The sequence below is a fragment of the Bombina bombina genome, chromosome 3 (assembly GCF_027579735.1).
Source record: "Bombina bombina isolate aBomBom1 chromosome 3, aBomBom1.pri, whole genome shotgun sequence".
Classification (NCBI taxonomy): domain Eukaryota; kingdom Metazoa; phylum Chordata; class Amphibia; order Anura; family Bombinatoridae; genus Bombina; species Bombina bombina.
In genome coordinates, this window is record NC_069501.1 from 1,231,692,035 (window position 1) to 1,231,712,345 (window position 20,311).

Sequence of the window (20,311 nt, forward strand, 5' to 3'; positions counted from 1 at the left end):
CCGGGCTCCAACTTGCTGCGGAGCGCATATCAACGTAGAATCTAGCACAAACTTACTTCACCACCTCCCTTGGAGGCAAAGTTTGTAAAAACTGATTTGTGGGTGTGGTGAGGGGTGTATTTATAGGCATTTTAAGGTTTGGGAAACTTTGCCCCTCCTGGTAGGAATGTATATCCCATACGTCACTAGCTCATGGACTCTTGTTAATTACATGAAAGAAACTACCTTATCTGTATGAAAAACCAGATAGGGTGAATTACACTGCAAAGCAGACAATTCAGAAACTCTTCTAGCAGAAGAAATAGCAACCAAAAACAAAACTTTCCAAGATAGTAACTTAATATCTATGGAATGTAAAGGTTCAAACGGAACCCCTTGAAGAACTGAAAGAACTAAATTTAGACTCCATGGAGGAGTCACAGGTCTGTAGACAGGCTTGATTCTGACCAACGCCTGTACGAATGCCTGAACATCTGGCACAGCTGCCAGACGTTTATGTAACAAGACAGACAGAGCAGATATCTGTCCTTTTAAAGAACTAGCTGACAGACCTTTCTCCAAACCTTCTTGGAGAAAGGAAAGAATCCTAGGAATCCTAATTTTACTCCATGAGTAACCCTTGGATTCGCACCAATAGATATATTTCTGCCATATCTTATGGTAAATTCTCCTGGTTACAGGCTCTCTAGCCTGAACCAGAGTATCTATAACTGATTCCGAAAACCCACGCTTAGATAGAATCAAGCGTTCAATCTCCAAGCAGTCAGTTGCAGAGAAACTAGGTTTGGATGTTCGAATGGACCTTGCACTAGAAGGTCCTGTCTCAATGGTAGCTTCCATGGTGGAGCCGATGACATATTCACCAGGTCTGCATACCAAGTCCTGCGTGGCCACACAGGAGCTATTAGAATCACTGAAGCCTTCTCCTGTTTGATCCTGGCTACTAGCCTGGGGAGTAGAGGAAACGGTGGAAAGACATACGCTAGATTGAATGACCAAGGCGCCACTAATGCATCTACCAATGTCGCCTTGGGATCCCTGGACCTGGACCCGTAGCGTGGAACCTTGGAGTTCTGACGAGACGCCATCAGATCCAGATCTGGAATGCCCCATAGTTGAGTTAACTGGGCAAAGACCCCCGGGTGAAGTTCCCACTCCCCCGGATGGAAAGTCTGACGACTCAAATAATCCGCCTCCCAGTTGTCTACTCCTGGGATGTGAATTGCAGATAGATGGCAGGAGTGATCCTCCGCCCATTTGATGATCTTGGATACTTCTCTCATCGCCAGGGAACTCTTCGTTCCTTCCTGATGATTGATGTACGCTACAGTCGTCATGTTGTCCGACTGAAATCTTATGAATTTTGCCTTCGCTAGTTGAGGCCAAGCCAGGAGCGTATTGAATATCGCTCTTAGTTATAAAATGTTTATCGGGAGAAGAGATTCTTCCCGAGACCAAAGACCCTGAGCTTTCAGGGAGTCCCAGACCGCACCCCAGCCTAGGAGACTGGCGTCGGTCGTGACAATGATCCACTCTGGTCTGCGGAAACTCATTCCCTGCGACGTGATTCCCTGCGAGGTGATCCTGAACCAACCACCAGAGAAGCGAGTCTCTGGTTTCCTGGTCCATCTGTATCTGGGGAGACAAGTCTGCATAATCCCCATTCCATTGCTTGAGCATGCACAATTGCAGTGGTCTTAGATGAATTCTGGCAAATGGGACAATGTCCATTGCCGCCACCATTAGACCGATTACCTCCATGCACAGAGCCACAGACGGCTGAGCAATGGCATGAAGGACTCGACAAGCTTTTGAGAGTTTTGACTTCCTGACCTCCGTCAGAAAGATTTTCATTTCTACCGAATCTATTATTGTTCCCAGGAAGGGAACCCTTGTGACCGGGGACAGAGAACTCTTTTCTACGTTCACCTTCCACCCGTGAGACCTTAAAAAGGCTAGAACAATATCCGTATGAGCCTTGGCTCTGGGAAGAGACGACGCCTGTATTAAGATGTCGTCTAGGTAAGGTGCTACTGCAATGCCCCGCGGTCTTAGTACCGCTAGAAGGGACCCTAGCACCTTTGTGAAAATTCTTGGAGCGGTGGCCAACCCGAAAGGAAGGGCCACAAACTGGTAATGTTTGTCCAGAAAGGCGAATCTTAGGAACTGATGGTGATTTATGTGGATTGGAATATGCAGGTATGCATCCTTTAGGTCCACAGTAGTCATGTATTGACCCTCCTGGATCATAGGCAGAATTGTTCGAATTGTTTCCATCTTGAATGATGGAACTCTGAGAAATTTGTTTAGGATTTTTAAGCCCAGAATTGGCCTGAACGTTTCCTCCTTTTTGGGAACTACAAACAGGTTTGAGTAAAAACCCAGTCCTTGTTCTGCTTTTGGAACTGGGTGAATCACTCCCATTTTGAAAAGGTCTTCTACGCAATGTAAGAATGCCTGTCTCTTTGTCTGGTCTGAAGACAAGCGAGAAATGTGAAACCTTCCCTTTGGGGGAAGGTCCTTGAATTCTAGGAGATACCCCTGAGAGACAATCTCTAAAGCCCAGGGGTCTGGAACATCTCTTGCCCAAGCCTGAGCAAAGAGAGAGAGTCTGCCCCCCACCAGATCCGGTCCCGGATCGGGGGCTATCCTTTCATGCTGATTTGGTTGGAGCAGCAGGCTTCTTGGCCTGTTTCCCCTTGTTCCAGCCTTGCAATGGTTTCCATGCTGGCTTGGGCTGGGAAGTGTTACTCTCTTGTCTAGAGGCTTGAGAGTTAGAAGCTGGTCCGTTCCTGAAGTTGTGAAAGGAAAGAAAATTAGACTTATTCTTTGCTTTGAAAGGCCTATCCTGTGGAAGGGCATGGCCCTTTCCCCCAGTGATGTCTGAAATAATCTCTTTCAACTCTGGCCCGAATAGGGTCTTACCCTTGAAAGGAATATTAAGCAATTTTGTTTTGGACGACACATCCGCCGACCAAGATTTTAGCCAAAGCGCTCTGCGCGCCACTATTGCAAAACCTGAATTTTTCGCCGCTAATTTAGCTAATTGAAAAGCGGCATCTAAACTAAAAGAATTAGCCTTCTGTAGCGAATTTTCTAGTTCATCGAACCAAAAAGACGCCGCTGTGGTGACAGGAATAATGCATGAAATTGGTTGAAAAAGAAAACCTTGCTGAACAAAAATTTTCTTAAGCAATCCTAATTTTTTATCCATCGGATCTTTAAAAGCGCAACTGTCCTCTATTGGAATAGTTGTGCGCTTAGCTAATGTTGAAACTGCCCCCTCTACCTTAGGAACCGTCTGCCATGCGTCCCTTCTGGGGTCAACTATGGGGAACATTTTCTTAAATATAGGAGGGGGAACAAAAGGAACACCTGGCTTCTCCCACTCCTTAGTCACTATATCCGCCACCCTCTTGGGTATCGGAAAAGCATCAGCGTGCACTGGGACCTCTAAGAATTTGTCCATTTTGCACAATTTCTCTGGAATCACCAAAGGATCACAATCATCAAGAGTAGCTAGCACCTCCTTAAGCAGAGCGCGGAGGTGTTCTAGCTTAAATTTGAATGCAACTATATCAGGCTCTGCCTGCTGAGAAATCTTTCCTGTGTCAGAAATTTCTCCTTCAGACAGGCCCTCCCTCACCGCCAAATCAGATTGATGTGAGGGCATAATAGATAAATTATCCTCAGCGTCTGCTTGCTCACCCTCTGTATTTAAAACTGAGCAATCGCGCTTTCTAGGAAAAGCTGGCAGTTAGGATAAAAAAGCTGCTAGTGAATTATCCATTACTGCTGCCAATTGCTGCATAGTAACCGCCATTGGCGTGCTAGATGTACTAGGTATCTGCGTGGGCAATGCTGGAGTTGACACAGAAGGAGAGGATGATGAATTATCCCCACTACCTTCATTTAAAGAATCATCTTGGGCAACATTTTTAAATGTGACAGTACTGTCCTTAATTTGTTTGGACCCTATGGCACACTTCGCACAAACATTTAATGGTAAAACCACCTTGGCCTCCATACACACAGAACATAGGCTATCTGAAGGCACAGACATGTTAGACAAACCTAGGCAGCTTTTTAATGCAAGAAAAGTAATTTTATACAAAACCGTTACTGTCTCTTTAAATAATAAAGGAGCACACTTTATTACTGAAACGTCAGAAAAACATCAAAGAAATATCCGATCTTTCTGAAATTTTCACCGTAGTGTCTTAAAGCTTTGAAAGTATTGCACAACAATTTTCAGACCAATTGACCCTTAAATGCCCAAACCGGAGCTAATAACAGCAATTAACGGTTAATACACTACAGTCCCCTGCCACAGTCTCCACCGCAGCTTTTACCTTCCTTATGGGTTAACCAAAAACGAAATAAACCTCTTATAAGTCCTTTTCTAAGCCTCTTGACCTTCCACGTGAAGCTGCATGAACCTCTGATGAAAAGCAACTGCGCAACTGAGGCGCGAAAAAACATAATTTATGCTTACCTGATAAATTCCTTTCTTCTGTTGTGTGATCAGTCCACGGGTCATCATTACTTCTGGGATATAACTCCTCCCCAACAGGAAATGCAAGAGGATTCACCCAGCAGAGCTGCATATAGCTCCTCCCCTCTACGTCAGTCCCAGTCATTCGACCAAGAATCAACGAGAAAGGAGTAACCAAGGGTGAAGTGGTGACTGGAGTATAATTTAAAAGATATTTACCTGCCTTAAAACAGGGCGGGCCGTGGACTGATCACACAACAGAAGAAAGGAATTTATCAGGTAAGCATAAATTATGTTTTCTTCTGTTATGTGTGATCAGTCCACGGGTCATCATTACTTCTGGGATACCAATACCAAAGCAAAAGTACACGGATGACGGGAGGGAAAGGCAGGCTCATTATACAGAAGGAACCACTGCCTGAAGAACCTTTCTCCCAAAAATAGCCTCCGAAGAAGCAAAAGTGTCAAATTTGTAAAATTTGGAAAAAGTATGAAGTGAAGACCAAGTTGCAGCCTTGCAAATCTGTTCAACAGAGGCCTCATTCTTAAAGGCCCAAGTGGAAGCCACAGCTCTAGTGGAGTGAGCTGTAATTCTTTCAGGAGGCTGCTGTCCAGCAGTCTCATAGGCTAAACGTATTATGCTACGAAGCCAAAAAGAGAGAGAGGTAGCAGAAGCTTTTTGACCTCTCCTCTGTCCAGAGTAAACGACAAACAAGGAAGAAGTTTGGCGAAAATCTTTAGTTGCCTGCAAGTAGAACTTGAGGGCACGAACTACATCCAGATTGTGTAAAAGACGTTCCTTCTTTGAAGAAGGATTTGGACACAAGGATGGGACAACAATCTCTTGATTGATGTTCCTGTTAGTGACTACCTTAGGTAAGAACCCAGGTTTAGTACGCAGAACTACCTTGTCTGAGTGAAAAATCAGATAAGGGGAATCACAATGTAAGGCTGATAACTCAGAGACTCTTCGAGCCGAGGAAATAGCCATTAAAAACAGAACTTTCCAAGATAACATTTTTATATCAATGGAATGAAGGGGTTCAAACGGAACACCCTGTAAAACGTTAAGAACTAAGTTTAAACTCCATGGTGGAGCAACAGCTTTAAACACAGGCTTGATCCTAGCTAAAGCCTGACAAAAGGACTGGACGTCTGGATTTTCTGACAGACGTCTGTGTAACAAGATGGACAGAGCTGAAATCTGTCCCTTTAATGAACTAGCTGATAAACCCTTTTCTAAACCTTCTTGTAGAAAAGACAGTATCCTAGCGATCCTAACCTTACTCCAGGAGTAACCTTTGGATTCGCACCAGTATAGGTATTTCCGCCATATTTTATGGTAAATCCTTCTGGTAACAGGCTTCCTAGCCTGAATTAGGGTATCAATAACCGACTCAGAAAAACCACGTTTTGATAAAATCAAGCGTTCAATTTCCAAGCAGTCAGCTTCAGAGAAGTTAGATTTTGATGTTTGAATGGACCCTGTATCAGAAGGTCCTGTCTTAGAGGTAGAGACCAAGGCGGACAGGATGACATGTCCACTAGATCTGCATACCAAGTCCTGCGTGGCCATGCAGGTGCTATTAGAATTACTGATGCTCTCTCCTGTTTGATTTTGGCAATCAATCGAGGAAGCAGCGGGAAGGGTGGAAACACATAAGCCATCCTGAAGTTCCAAGGTGCTGTCAAAGCATCTATCAGAACTGCTCCCGGATCCCTGGATCTGGACCCGTAGCGAGGAAGTTTGGCGTTCTGGCGAGACGCCATGAGATCTATCTCTGGTTTGCCCCAACGTCGAAGTATTTGGGCAAAGACCTCCGGATGAAGTTCCCACTCCCCCGGATGAAAAGTCTGGCGACTCAAGAAATCCGCCTCCCAGTTCTCCACTCCCGGGATGTGGATTGCTGACAGGTGGCAAGAGTGAGACTCTGCCCAGCGAATTATCTTTGATACTTCCATCATTGCTAGGGAGCTTCTTGTCCCTCCCTGATGGTTGATGTAAGCTACAGTCGTGATGTTGTCCGACTGAAACCTGATGAACCCCCGAGTTGTTAACTGGGGCCAAGCCAGAAGGGCATTGAGAACTGCTCTCAATTCCAGAATGTTTATTGGAAGGAGACTCTCCTCCTGATTCCATAGTCCCTGAGCCTTCAGAGAATTCCAGACAGCGCCCCAACCTAGTAGGCTGGCGTCTGTTGTTACAATTGTCCAGTCTGGCCTGCTGAATGGCATCCCCCTGGACAGGTGTGGCCGATAAAGCCACCATAGAAGAGAATTTTTGGTCTCTTGATTCAGATTCAGAGTAGGGGACAAATCTGAGTAATCCCCATTCCACTGACTTAGCATGCATAATTGCAGCGGTCTGAGGTGTAGGCGTGCAAAAGGTACTATGTCCATTGCCGCTACCATTAAGCCGATCACCTCCATGCATTGAGCTACTGACGGGTGTTGAATGGAATGAAGGACGCGGCATGCATTTTGAAGCTTTGTTAACCTGTCTTCTGTCAGGTAAATCTTCATTTCTACAGAATCTATAAGAGTCCCCAAGAATGGAACTCTTGTGAGAGGAAAGAGAGAACTCTTCTTTTCGTTCACTTTCCATCCATGCGACCTTAGAAATGCCAGAACTAACTCTGTATGAGACTTGGCAGTTTGAAAGCTTGAAGCTTGAATTAGAATGTCGTCTAGGTACGGAGCTACCGAAATCCCTCGCGGTCTTAGTACCGCTAGAAGGGCACCCAGAACCTTTGTGAAGATTCTTGGAGCCGTAGCCAATCCGAATGGAAGAGCTACAAACTGGTAGTGCCTGTCTAAGAAGGCAAACCTTAGATACCGGTGATGATCTTTGTGGATCGGTATGTGAAGGTAAGCATCCTTTAAATCCCCTGTGGTCATGTACTGACCCTCTTGGATCATGGGTAAGATTGTCCGAATAGTTTCCATTTTGAACGATGGAACTCTTAGGAATTTGTTTAGAGTCTTTAAATCTAAGATTGGCCTGAAAGTTCCCTCTTTTTTGGGAACCACAAACAGGTTTGAGTAGAACCCTTGTCCTTGTTCCGACCGCGGAACCGGATGGATCACTCCCATTAATAACAGATCTTGTACGCAGCGTAGAAACGCTTCTTTCTTTATCTGGTTTGTTGACAACCTTGACAGATGAAATCTCCCTCTTGGGGGAGATAATTTGAAGTCTAGAAGGTATCCCTGCGATATGATCTCTAGAGCCCAGGGATCCTGAACATCTCTTGCCCAGGCCTGGGCGAAGAGAGAGAGTCTGCCCCCCACTAGATCCGGTCCCGGATCGGGGGCTCTCGGTTCATGCTGTCTTTGGGGCAGCAGCAGGTTTCCTGGCCTGCTTGCTCTTGTTCCAGGACTGGTTAGGCTTCCAGCCTTGCCTGTAACGAGCAACAGCTCCTTCCTGTTTTGGTGCAGTGGAGGTTGATGCTGCTCCTGTTTTAAAGTTCCGAAAGGGACGAAAATTAGACTGTCTAGCCTTAGCTTTGGCTTTGTCTTGAGGTAGGGCGTGGCCCTTACCTCCTGTAATGTCAGCGATAATCTCTTTCAAACCGGGCCCAAATAAGGACTGCCCCTTGAAAGGTATATTAAGTAATTTGGACTTAGAAGTAACATCAGCTGACCAGGATTTTAGCCACAGCGCCCTACGTGCCTGTATGGCGAATCCTGAGTTCTTAGCCGTAAGTTTGGTTAAATGTACTACGGCCTCCGAAATGAAGGAATTAGCTAGTTTAAGGACTCTAAGCCTGTCCGTAATGTCGTCTAGCGTAGATGAACTAAGGTTCTCTTCAAGCGACTCAATCCAAAATGCTGCCGCAGCCGTAATCGGCGCGATACATGCAAGGGGTTGTAATATAAAACCTTGTTGAACAAACATTTTCTTAAGGTAACCCTCTAATTTTTTATCCATTGGATCTGAGAAAGCACAGCTATCCTCCACCGGGATAGTGGTACGCTTAGCTAAAGTAGAAACTGCTCCCTCCACCTTGGGGACCGTTTGCCATAAGTCCCGAGTGGTGGCGTCTATTGGAAACATCTTTCTAAATATTGGAGGGGGTGAGAACGGCACACCGGGTCTATCCCACTCCTTAGTAACAATTTCAGTTAGTCTCTTAGGTATAGGAAAAACGTCAGTACTCGCCGGTACCGCAAAGTATTTATCCAACCTACACAGTTTCTCTGGTATTGCAACGGTGTTACAATCGTTGAGAGCTGCTAAGACCTCCCCTAGTAATACACGGAGGTTCTCCAATTTAAATTTAAAATTTGAAATATCTGAGTCCAATCTGTTTGGATCAGAACCGTCACCCACAGAATGAAGCTCTCCGTCCTCATGCTCTGCGGGCTGTGACGCAGTATCAGACATGGCCCTAGCATTGTCAGCGCACTCTGTTCTCACCCCAGAGTGATCACGCTTGCCTCTTAGTTCTGGTAATTTAGACAAAACTTCAGTCATAACAGTAGCCATATCTTGTAATGTTATCTGTAATGGCCGCCCAGATGTACTAGGCGCCAAAATATCACGCACCTCCCGGGCGGGAGATGCAGGTACTGCCGCGTGAGGCGAGTTAGTCGGCATAACTCTCCCCTCGCTGTTTGGTGAAATTTGTTCACATTGTACAGATTGACTTTTATTTAAAGTAGCATCAATACAGTTAGTACATACATTTCTATTGGGCTCCACCTTGGCATTGGAACAAATGACACAGATATCTTCCTCTGAGTCAGACATGTTTAACACACTAGCAAAAAACTTACAACTTGGTTATAATCTTTTTTAGCAAAAAACGTACTGTGCCTCAAAGAGGTACTAACGATTAAATGACAGTTGAAATAGTGAACTGAAAAACAGTTATAGCATCAAACTTTAAAACAACAAAACTTTTAGCAAAGGTTTGTTCCCATTAGTAAAATATTTTTTGATGCGTAGCAAAGAGCGCCAAAACGGCCCCTCCCAAATATTTATTCACACAGTACCTCAGCAATGTAAACGATTCTACATTCCAGCAAAAACGTTTAACATGATAAATAGTTATTAAAAAGGATTAGTGACCTTTAACAGAGTAGTTCCGGTGAAATACCATCCCCAGAATACTGAAGTGTATACATACATGTCATTTTAACGGTATGGCAGGATTTTCTCATCAATTCCATTCAGAAAATAAAAACTGCTACATACCTCAATGCAGATTCCTCTGCCCGCTGTCCCCTGATCTGAAGCCTTTACCTCCCTCAGATGGCCGAGAACAGCAATATGATCTTAACTACTCCGGTTAAAATCATAGTAAAAAAAAAAAAAAACTCTGACAGATTCTTCCTCAAACTCTGCCAGAGAAGTAATAACACGCTCCGGTGCTATTTTAAAATAACAAACTTTTGATTGAAGTCATAAAAACTAAGTATAATCACCATAGTCCTCTCACACATCCTATCTAGTCGTTGGGTGCAAGAGAATGACTGGGACTGACGTAGAGGGGAGGAGCTATATGCAGCTCTGCTGGGTGAATCCTCTTGCATTTCCTGTTGGGGAGGAGTTATATCCCAGAAGTAATGATGACCCGTGGACTGATCACACATAACAGAAGAAATGAGGCCTCCTCCCTCTGCATTCCAGAGTGAAGGGGCCTTTCTGACAAAATTAGGTGTCTAAACGGCTGCCAGGCACAAATAACATACCCAAAAGTGTTTTAAAAAAACACTTCAAAGTCACATAAACATGATAAAAAATAAACGACTTAGCCCACAATAGTGTCAATCAGCATAGAGCCCAAATTATAAGCCTTAATTCTGTTACTGAGTCTAAGAAAATGGCTTACCTATCCCAGAAGGGATAACTGACAGTCTTCTAGCATTACTTGGTTTTGTTAGAAAAATGACTGATCATACCTGAAGCAGATAAGCCTGCAAACTGTTCCCCCTTGAAAGTTCTCTGATTTAACAGTCCTGCGTGGGAAAAGCATCGATTTTAGTTATTGGTGCTAAAATCATACTCCTCTTTAACAGAAATCTTCTTCATTTTCTGTTGCAGTGTAAATAGTACACACCGGCACTATTTTAAAATAACAAACTCTTGATAGAAGAAATAAAAAACTACAACTAACACACTCTTTACCACCCCCGTGGAGATGCTACTTGTACAGAGCGGCAAAGAGAATGACTGGGGGGCGGAGCTAGAGCTATATGGACAGCTCTGCTGTTGTGCTCTCTTTGCCACTTCCTGTAGGGAATGAGAATATCCCACAAGTAAGGATGAAGCCGTGGACCGGACACACCAATGTAGGAGAAATTACATTCTCTATCTGAATCATGAATGTTTATTTTGGACTAGACTGTCCCTTTAAGAGCATTAGTTGGGTTTCCTTGTATCACTTGTATTTGATAGTTTTTTCTTTGCTGTGCAATCCCAGAACACTGGACTACAGGCAGCTGAGCACAACCATTTGTTTTACTGACTTACAGGTCTCAGCTTGCTATGGTAGGTCTCTGGGGTGGTCCTTGGAGGCTGGGACATCCCTGGAGAATCCAAAGTGATGCTATTTTCTATAAATAAAAAAAAAAACAAAGAAAGAAGCATGGGTGTTTTTAATATAAACCAAAAAATCCAGTTGGCTTTATGTTGACTTCTATATTGACTAATGCAATATCCAACATATACATTTATAACAAATGCTGGGTAATGTTTCTGCTATTTTTTTATTGTTTAGTTATTCATTTTAGATCATTGGGAACATATGAAACAGTAAATAACATAAGCTGCAAACCATTTAGACTGCGACAATAATATGACACCCACTTAACATTTACAAAAACACAGTAACCATCAACCATATATTAAAGGAAAATAGTAGTCTGCCTGGGTAAAGGCAGAGCAGTCAATAGCAACCCCTGGAATTCACCCGTCGCACACAACATATTTATAAGCGGCAGTTCATTCATGGCTGAGGCGTATGTAACGGGTAGTCAAATATAGTAGTTTAAAAAATTACACTTTATTAACATATCAACGTTACCACAGGTAGAAATGCGAAGTCACGTACATCTGACGGAAACGCGTCGGTGGGCGTGGCCTGGTGTCGAGTGTGTTTCACCTACACCATTCTAGGTAGGTTATAACTTTGATACTATGTTGGGCTGCAATAAAGCTGGTACTTAGTGATTAATTAAGTATACTATGTAGCTAAGACTGACTATATAACTACATTGTAACTGGGGACACTCATATAACGAACCCCTTATAGTACTGGCTTATGCAAGCAAAACTAACACTTAGATATCCTTATGCTTAACTGGTATGCTTGAACTTGGATAGTGAATGCTGTGGATATATGGTGTTTGATTTGTTTTTTAGTGCTTAGGGATATGAGCTAGCAATCGGCTGACTTTGTTCACTCAAAGCAGTACGCAGGTAGGACGACGCCCTCAAGCGCATTGCTTGTCTTATGCAAATGTATGAATACATGTGATAAGTGTGAATTAACCTCTGAAATCCTGCTGTTGTTGCCATACCCTTCTATTACTTTAGTGACTAGACACACACACACACACACCGGGTTCACTAGCCCTATTTATATATTTTTAATTTCTAAATTTAGATGCATTGTGGAAGAGACTGCTGAAATTATAGTGGTGGAAGTGATCTATCTCATCCCTAAACTGCCCACTTTAGCATCTTCTTTTTTACTTGTGTGATTATCAACAGGTTTATGCTGACCTAATTAGGTCATTACAGTAATAGTTTGGAGGTGAATATACCCATTTCTATATACCCAAGGCAGCATTTCTCCCTGTGGTAACATTGATTGAGCATATATGTTAATAAAGTGTAATTTTTTTAAACTACTATATTTGATTAACCTAGTATATAATTCTACACTTGACTTCAATGTCAAAAATCCCCTCTGTTCTCCCTAACCCTTAGTATGTAACGGGTAGGCCATAGTGTATGTGCATCGGATAAATCGTGAGGATCCAAATGCGGAAGAAGGCGGCCACTCGCGGGATTCCCACGTGCACAGATCTAAGTGTTTTGCACTTTGACAAAAAGGAAATTCAGCTCAGAAAAGAGCTGAATGCCACGGGCAGCCACTTTATTCCACATTCTGAACCTCACAAATGATCCAATGCTCATGCCTAGTAGGCCACTGAAGATCAAAGAGCTCCGGGTAAGCTTAGTGTTTCTGATTTAAAGGCTACAGTAAATGTGCACTTCCATCAGCAGGTAGAGAAGGTTGCATGGAGAACAGATAATCCGTAGGAAGAGATGTAGGGTCATCAAAATTTGCCAGAATAATTCTACACTAATAAATAAAAGACCCAACAAAGCTCTTGTTGACTACTCCCAAGGCCAGACTTCAAGAGGAGCATATGTAGGACATTTAAAATCAACAGCTCCTTATGTAATATCATTCTGATATAAACATGTTTTATTGATGTGTTATCTCTAGTTTTTATCACCGATAAGACACCGATTAAGAGGTTACATTTCTACAGAGAGAACTTACCATTTACAGTAGGTGACGGAGGGACAAACTGGGAGCTCCTTTTATCTGGACTAAATATTGGACTGGTGGGAGGTTGGTCATACAGGGGCAGAGGAGGAAGAGAAGACTGAGGTTTTGGTGATGGAGATACCTGAAAAAAAGAAAAGATTAAAGGGACAGTAAACACCAATTTTCATATAACTGCATGTAATAGACACTACTATAAAGAATAAGATGCACAGATACAGATGTAAAAATCCAGTATAAAACTGTTTAAATATTTACTTAGAAGCTCTCAGTTTAGCACTGTTGAAAAGGTAGCTGGAAAGCCCACTGCAAGTGGGAAATAAGACCCCCCCCCTTCTTTTGCATATGAAAATACCCTTTACACAAACAGGAGCAAGCTGACGGTATTCTTATAAAACTTTGAGAAAATCAGAGCAATGTTATTTAAAAATAAGCAAAACTATACATTTAAAAATACCAACTTTATGGGCTACATAAATAGATCATCTACAAAACATTTATGTAAAGAAAAAATGAGTGTATAATGTCCGTTTAACTATTGGATTGCTTTCAATCAAGATAGTTACCATATTTAAAGGGGCATGAAACACAGATTGCAATATAACTCAATTGAAAGATAGAGCTCAGCACCTGTAACACCCATCCGAGATAGTGCACGTTGGACAAGAGCCTCGGCTAGGTTCAAGGTAAGGTAAAACCCCAAAAGAGAAGATGTCCACAGCACTATAAGTGATAAACTGTTTAAAAGACCAGTAAATGCATGATTAAGGGCATTTGATCCTGAAACATCGCACATTTACTGGTCTTGTATGCTGCAATAAAGTTTATCACTTATAGTGCTGTGGACATCTTCTCTTTTGAGAATGTAATATAAAGTGTTTGATCACGTATAGTAAAATTATTCATTCCTTATTTAGTTTGTCAGTTTGTAAATTATTTATCTAGACAGCGCTGCATTATTGTTTGTTGTTGACACCTGTAGATTTATAATTTTAAAAGAAGAGTAAAGACCTTTTGCTTTTGTAATGTGGCTACAAACTAGATATTAATTGCTGATAGAGAAATGGACAAACTCATTTACACAGTGAGCCCTAATTATCCACAATTAAACAGTTGGACTTTTAAGTCTTCTGTTAAGTCACCTGAAGTATTTCCAGTTGCTAATGCAATCTCTGAGATAATTTCTAAGAGTGGTCTAAGACTGGTCTCCATTTTAATCCTGCTCAAAGATTTAAAAGGATGTTTCCTTTACCTGCTTGTAACAAAGCTTTGGGAAACTATTCCTAAAAGTAGATGTGAATATTTCTACTTTGTCTAAGTGGACTACTATTCATCAGGAAGATAGGTCCCTCTTTTAGAGACCACATGGATAGGAAATTAGAATCTTTTCATATAAATGCCTTTTTGCAAGCAGGTTTTCTTTTTAGGCCAGCAATTGCTATTGCTTGTGTTGCAGAAGCCTCTACCCTTTGATGTAAAGGGTTTATCTGAGCATTCTAATTGTGAAGAGTTTTCTAACACATTTAAACTCAACCCCTTAGTGACTAGGCCATTTTTCAATTTTCTTACCGTTAAGGACCAGGGCTATTTTTACATTACTGCAGTGTTTGTGTTTAGCTGTAATTTTCATCTTACTCATTTACTGTACCCACACATATTATATACAGGTTTTCTCGACATTAAATGGACTTTTCATAATATCATATAATTTACTATATTTTTTTAAATAAAATATAATGAAAAATTAAAAAAAAAACTTTTTCTAACTTTGACCCCCAAAATCTCTTACGCATCTACAACCACCAAAAAACTCCCAAGCTAAATAGTTTCAAAATTTTATCCTGAGTTTAAAAATACCCAATGTTTACATGTTCTTTGCTTTTTTGCAAGTTATAGGGCAATAAGTACACTATAGCAATAGCATGTTGCTATTTTCAAACCATTTTTTATGAAAATTAGCGTGAGTTACATTTTAACACTGATATCTGTCAGGAATCCCTGAATAACTCTTAACATGTATATATATATATATATATATATTTTTTTTTTTTTCTTTCTTTTAGTAGACAACCCAAAGTATTGATCTAGGCCCATTTTGGTATATTTAATGACATAATTTCACTGCCAAATGCGATCACAAACTTTAGGTTTCTCACTGAATTATTTACAAACAGCTTGTGCAATTATGGCACAAATGGTTGTAAATGCTTCTCTTGGATCCCCATTGTTCAGAAATAGACATATATGGCTTTGGCATTGCTTTTTGGTAATTAGAAGGCCACTAAATGCCGCTGTGCACCACACTTTTATTATGCCCAGCAGTTAAGGAGTTAATTAGGTAGCTTGTAGGGTTAATTTTAGCTTTAGTGTAGAGATCAGCCTCCCACCTGACACTTCCTACACCCTGATACCTCCCTGACTCCTTTCAAATAGCTCTCTTCCCTCCCCCACCCCTCAATGGTGACCCCCATCTTAAGTATTGGCAGAAAGTCTGCCAGTATAAAAATAAAGGTGTTTTTTTTTTTTCCTGAAGTGTAGGATCCCCCATTACCCCCATACCTCCCTGATCCCCCCAAACAGCTCCCTAAGCCTCCCCCCTCTACCTATTGGACACCATCTTAGGTACTGGCAGTTTGCTCTAAATTATTGATATTTAAATAAATAAAAAATTCCGTAGTGTAGCTGCCCCCCCCATCATATCCCCCTCTCCCTCCCAGATCCCTTTCCAGAAACGGATCCCACATAGGATCCCCTCTCCCTCCTTCTGCCACCTCCCTCCTTCCCACTGACTGACATGACGTAGCTTGGAGCAGGGGTCCCACCCGCTCCCGCCGCCTTCACAAATCTCTTCCCGCCTCCTTCTTTGATGGGCCGCCCACCTCCCTCCAAGCCCACCCACGCCACCAACGATCTGCACCATCGCTGGCCGACGAAGAAAGGGCCACAGAGTGACCCTCTCTGCATTGGTAGTTGCCTAAAGGGTATTGCATGATGCCTCAATATCATTGCTGCAATACCCTGAGAGCGTCTGGAAGCCATCACTTTCAGCGCTCAGTTTAACTGAGGATATGTTATGTACGTCCTTGGTCCTTAACTGTTGTTTCTTTGAGGACGTACATAGCACATCCTTGGTACTTAAGGGGTTAAAAACAGCTAATGCTTTCATTTGTGATTCTGTTGATGATGTTATTAAGATTAATGCTAAGAATATGGCACTGGCGGTTTTGACTAGAAGGGCTTAATGGTTGAAATCATGGTCTGCTGACATGGTTTCTTAATTCAGAATTTTGTCTCTTCTTAAAGGAATGGTATTGTTTGGATGACATTATTTCTACAGTGATTGGGGAGAAAGGTGCCTTTCGCCCTCAGAATAAAGGTCTAAAAGGTAAATCCACGATTTTAACCATTTTTTTCTCTTTTTGTCAATCTAAAAAACAGAAGTCCTCCATCTCTTCACAGAAGCCGGGTTCTCCTGGTTTCTCCTGGAAGCCAAACCCTAATTGGAACAGATCAAAACCGTTCAAAAGACTGTTTCAACTACCAAGTGTGCATGAAGGTGAAGCACCTAATCAGGGGACTTGGTTTCATTCTGTTCAAGATCCTTGGATTCTGAGCATTTTTTATGAAGGATACAAAATAGGTTTCAGATCAAGGCCTCCCAGGGGAAAGGTTTCTTCTGTCTCATGTTTCAAGGAGTCCTGTAAAGGCAAGAACCTTTTTTAAACAATTTCAGATCTGTCTATGGGCGTAATAGTTCCAGTTCGGGAATTGGAACAGGGTCAGGGTTTCTACTCAAACAGACATGTTCTGGATTTGAAAACTTTAAATAAGCTTTTCATGGTTCCTTCTTTCAAGATGGAAACCATTTGAACTATCCTTCTTGTTAAACAGGGGCAATTCATGTCCTTTATTGATCTGAAGGATGCCTATCTTCATAGAAACAGCTATTTTATGTGCAACAATATACCTAAAGGATAAAAGTATATCCCATGCATTTTAAACTTGTATAACGAGTCATTGGAAAAAGATTAAAGGGAATCCAATTTTATCGTACACTGTCTCTTTAAATACAGGTGGCTCTATCACAAGTTATGTCTGATTATGCATTCTTTTTTGTACCAATAGTTAATTAGGTGTATATGAGGACACAATTGTAAAAATGACCAATTTAGAAAATTTGAGATGAAGACGGTTTTTACCAGATACTAGATTACACAAGCAGGTTAAAGGAGCCGAACTTTATTGTTCCAAAGACCAAACTCTGTAACTGTGTCTAAACTTCAAACATTTTTAGCCTCACACGGATTAGCAATAAACAGTTTGTATTGCGCCACATGAACTCAAGCAGAGATAACCTGGATTTCTGTAGTTTTCTTAATACTAGAGCTGATTTGCCTGAGCAGGAATTAGGTGCAGTTAACATTATTAAAAGGGACAGTGTACCAGGGACGAAATTACAGGGGGTGCAGAGGTCGCAATTGCGACTGGGCCCCCAAGGGTGGGGGTCCAGCTTAAAAACAAACAAAAAAAAAAAAAAACGTTGACCTGCCACTGCCTGCACTGATATCATGTGAGTGTGACATGATGCTTTACTAGCGTCTCTGACTACAAGGGTTAGTCTGTTTTACCCATTGGTGTTTGTGTGTATGTATGTGACTGTGTATGTATGTGACTGTGTGTGTATGTTTGTGGAACCAGCAAATTACAGTCCTTGTTACTACAGCATGGGGGAGGGGGTAAACAGTGTCACTATACAGTATCACTATATACAGTACGGGGGGGCTGGACCATGTCACAGACTACTGTAGTCACTTTATAAATTACTGGGGCGGGTAGGGTCAGGCCAGCCATCTTACCGGTAGATTACAGACTGTGTCACTGACTCACTTTATACAGTACTGGTGGGTTAAACAGTGTTACTATATACAGTAATAGGGGGTCAAACCTCACAGACTGTGGGCACAGGGTACCTCCTTTTGCAGACATATAATCTTATTCACATTTTATTTCTGTGTTAAATGTTAAAAAGTCCTTGTGGATTGGATATCGACCGGTTGTCCAGAGAAATCTGTTGAGACAGATCCGAATGATCGTCGTTCCACTGCCTCAGCATGCACAGTTGCAACGGTCTGAGACAGAACCTGGCAAAGGGAATGATGACCATGCTGGACACCATGAAACAATCACCTCCATACACTGAGCCACAGAGGAGGGCAAGACGAAGCAAGCTTGCAATGTCTCTGGAGGTCCGGAGGGCAAGACGAAGCTAGCTTGCAATGTCTCTGGTCTATTAGAAATATCCTCATGTCTATGGAGTCTATTATAGTACCCAGGATTTCCACCCTGGTGCTTGGTATAAGCAAACTATTTTCTAGGTTTATCTTCATTTCATGAGATCGAAGAAGAGAGAGGAGAGATTCCGAATGGTCTTCCACCAGACAAAAACATAGTGCTTGTACCAGAATATCGTCCAAGTATGGAGCTACTGCTATACCCCGGGTTCTAGCAACTGCTAGAAGAGCCCCTAGAAACGTCGCAAAAATGCTTGGAGCAGTAGCTAGACCAAACGGAAGTGCAATGAACTGGAAGTGCTGGTCCAGAACTGCAAATGTAAGGAACTGGAAGTGGTCCTTGTGGATTGGAACGTGAAGGTAAGCATCCTTCAGATCAATAGTGGTCATGAAATGTCATTCCTGAACTAAGGGAAGGATGGACCTTATCGTCTCCATCTTGAACGAGGGGACATTCATAAATTTGTTTTAGCACTTTAGGTCCAGAAGAGGGTGGAAAGTTCCCTCCTTCTTTGGGACCACAGAAAGGTTTGAATAGTATCCCAAACGTCTTTCTGCGATAGGCACCAGGATAATGACCCCTAAGGATGACAGATCCCGCATGCACCCCAGAAAGGCTTCCCTCTTTTTTGGTCTGGATGACAGGCTTGAGAGGAGAAATCTACCCTTGGGTGGATGAGACTTGAAACCTATCTTGTATCCCTGAGCTATGACCTTCAGGACCCATGAATCCTGCACGTCCCCAAACCAAGCGCCTGAAAAGAGCGACAGTCTGCCCCCTACACGATCCAAAGTTGAATCGAGGGCCGCCCCTTTATGTCGATTTAGTCTCGGCGGGCTTCTTGTTCTGCTTGGACTTTTTCCAGGACTGAGCCAGCTTCCAAGTACTCTTGGCTTGCTCGGGCTTAGCGGAGGACCGATAATGTTGGGATTTATCAGAACAAAAGGAACGAAAATGAGAAACTTGTCCCTTAGACTTTTTATCTTGCAGTAGGAAGGCCCCCTGTAACCGTGGAGGTAATGGAGTCCAGGCCTGGACCAAATAAAATCTTTCCCTTAAAGGGGAGAGAAAGCAGTCTGGACTTAGAAGTCATATCTGCAGACCAGGATTTCAGCCAGAGCGCCCGACGGGCCTGAACCGAAAAACCAAAAGCCTTAGCATTAAACGGACACTGTACCCAAAAATTTAATTTCGGGATTCAGATTGAGCATGAAATTTCAAGCAAATTTCGAATTTACTCCTATTATCAAATTATCTTCAGTCTCTTGGTATCTTTATTTGAAATGCAAGAATGTAAGTTTAGATGCCGGCCCATTTTTGGTGAACAACCTGGGTTGTCCTTGCTGATTGGTGGATACATTCATCCACCAATAAAAAAGTGCTGTCCAGAGTATTGAAACAAAAAAAAAAGCTTAGATGCCTTATTTTTAAAAAAAATGATAGCAAGAGAACGAGGAAAAATTGATAATAGGAGTAAATTAGAAAGTTGCTTAAAATTGCATGCTCTTTCTGAATTACAGATGAACAAATGTGGGTTCAGTGTCCTTTTAAGGCGAAGAATCTGCATGTTTGCATCACAGCTAAAAGAATAAGCAATTTTCAAAGCCTTAATTCTTTCCTGGATAACGCCGAGAGGACCCTCCACCTTGATTAAATCCAATAAGGAGTCGCACCAGTAGGTAGCTGCTCAAGCAATCACGGCAACAGCCGATGCCGGTCGAAACAAATATCCAGTATGTTGAAACATTTTGTTTGGAAGAGTTTCTATCTTTTTATCCATCGGCTCTCTGAACAACGAGCTATCCCCAAGTGGGATAGTAGTGCATTTGGCAAGCGTGGAGATAGCGCCATCCATCTTAGGGACGGAACCCCACAACTCCAATTGAGAGTCCAGGACAGGGAATAATTTTTAAAGGAAGACTAAGGGGAAAAGGAAGATCCAATTCTGTCCCATTCATTCTTAATGACATTCACCATCTTTACAGGCACAGGAAAA

The 20,311-nt window shown here is 42.3% G+C and overlaps 1 protein-coding gene across 4 annotated transcripts in view; it reads right to left on the reverse strand.

Annotated features, from left to right (window-relative positions):
- FCHSD2 (FCH and double SH3 domains 2) overlaps positions 1–20,311 on the reverse strand; it is an 816,168-nt gene that overhangs the window by 27,344 nt on the left and 768,513 nt on the right. For all 4 annotated transcript variants that reach the window (XM_053708714.1, XM_053708715.1, XM_053708716.1 and 1 more), the window contains 2 exons: positions 13,018–13,147; positions 10,974–11,056 (listed from right to left, as the gene is read on the reverse strand). In XM_053708714.1, the coding sequence (XP_053564689.1) occupies positions 10,974–11,056; positions 13,018–13,147 (213 nt within the window). The remainder of the gene's footprint in view (positions 1–10,973; positions 11,057–13,017; positions 13,148–20,311) is intronic.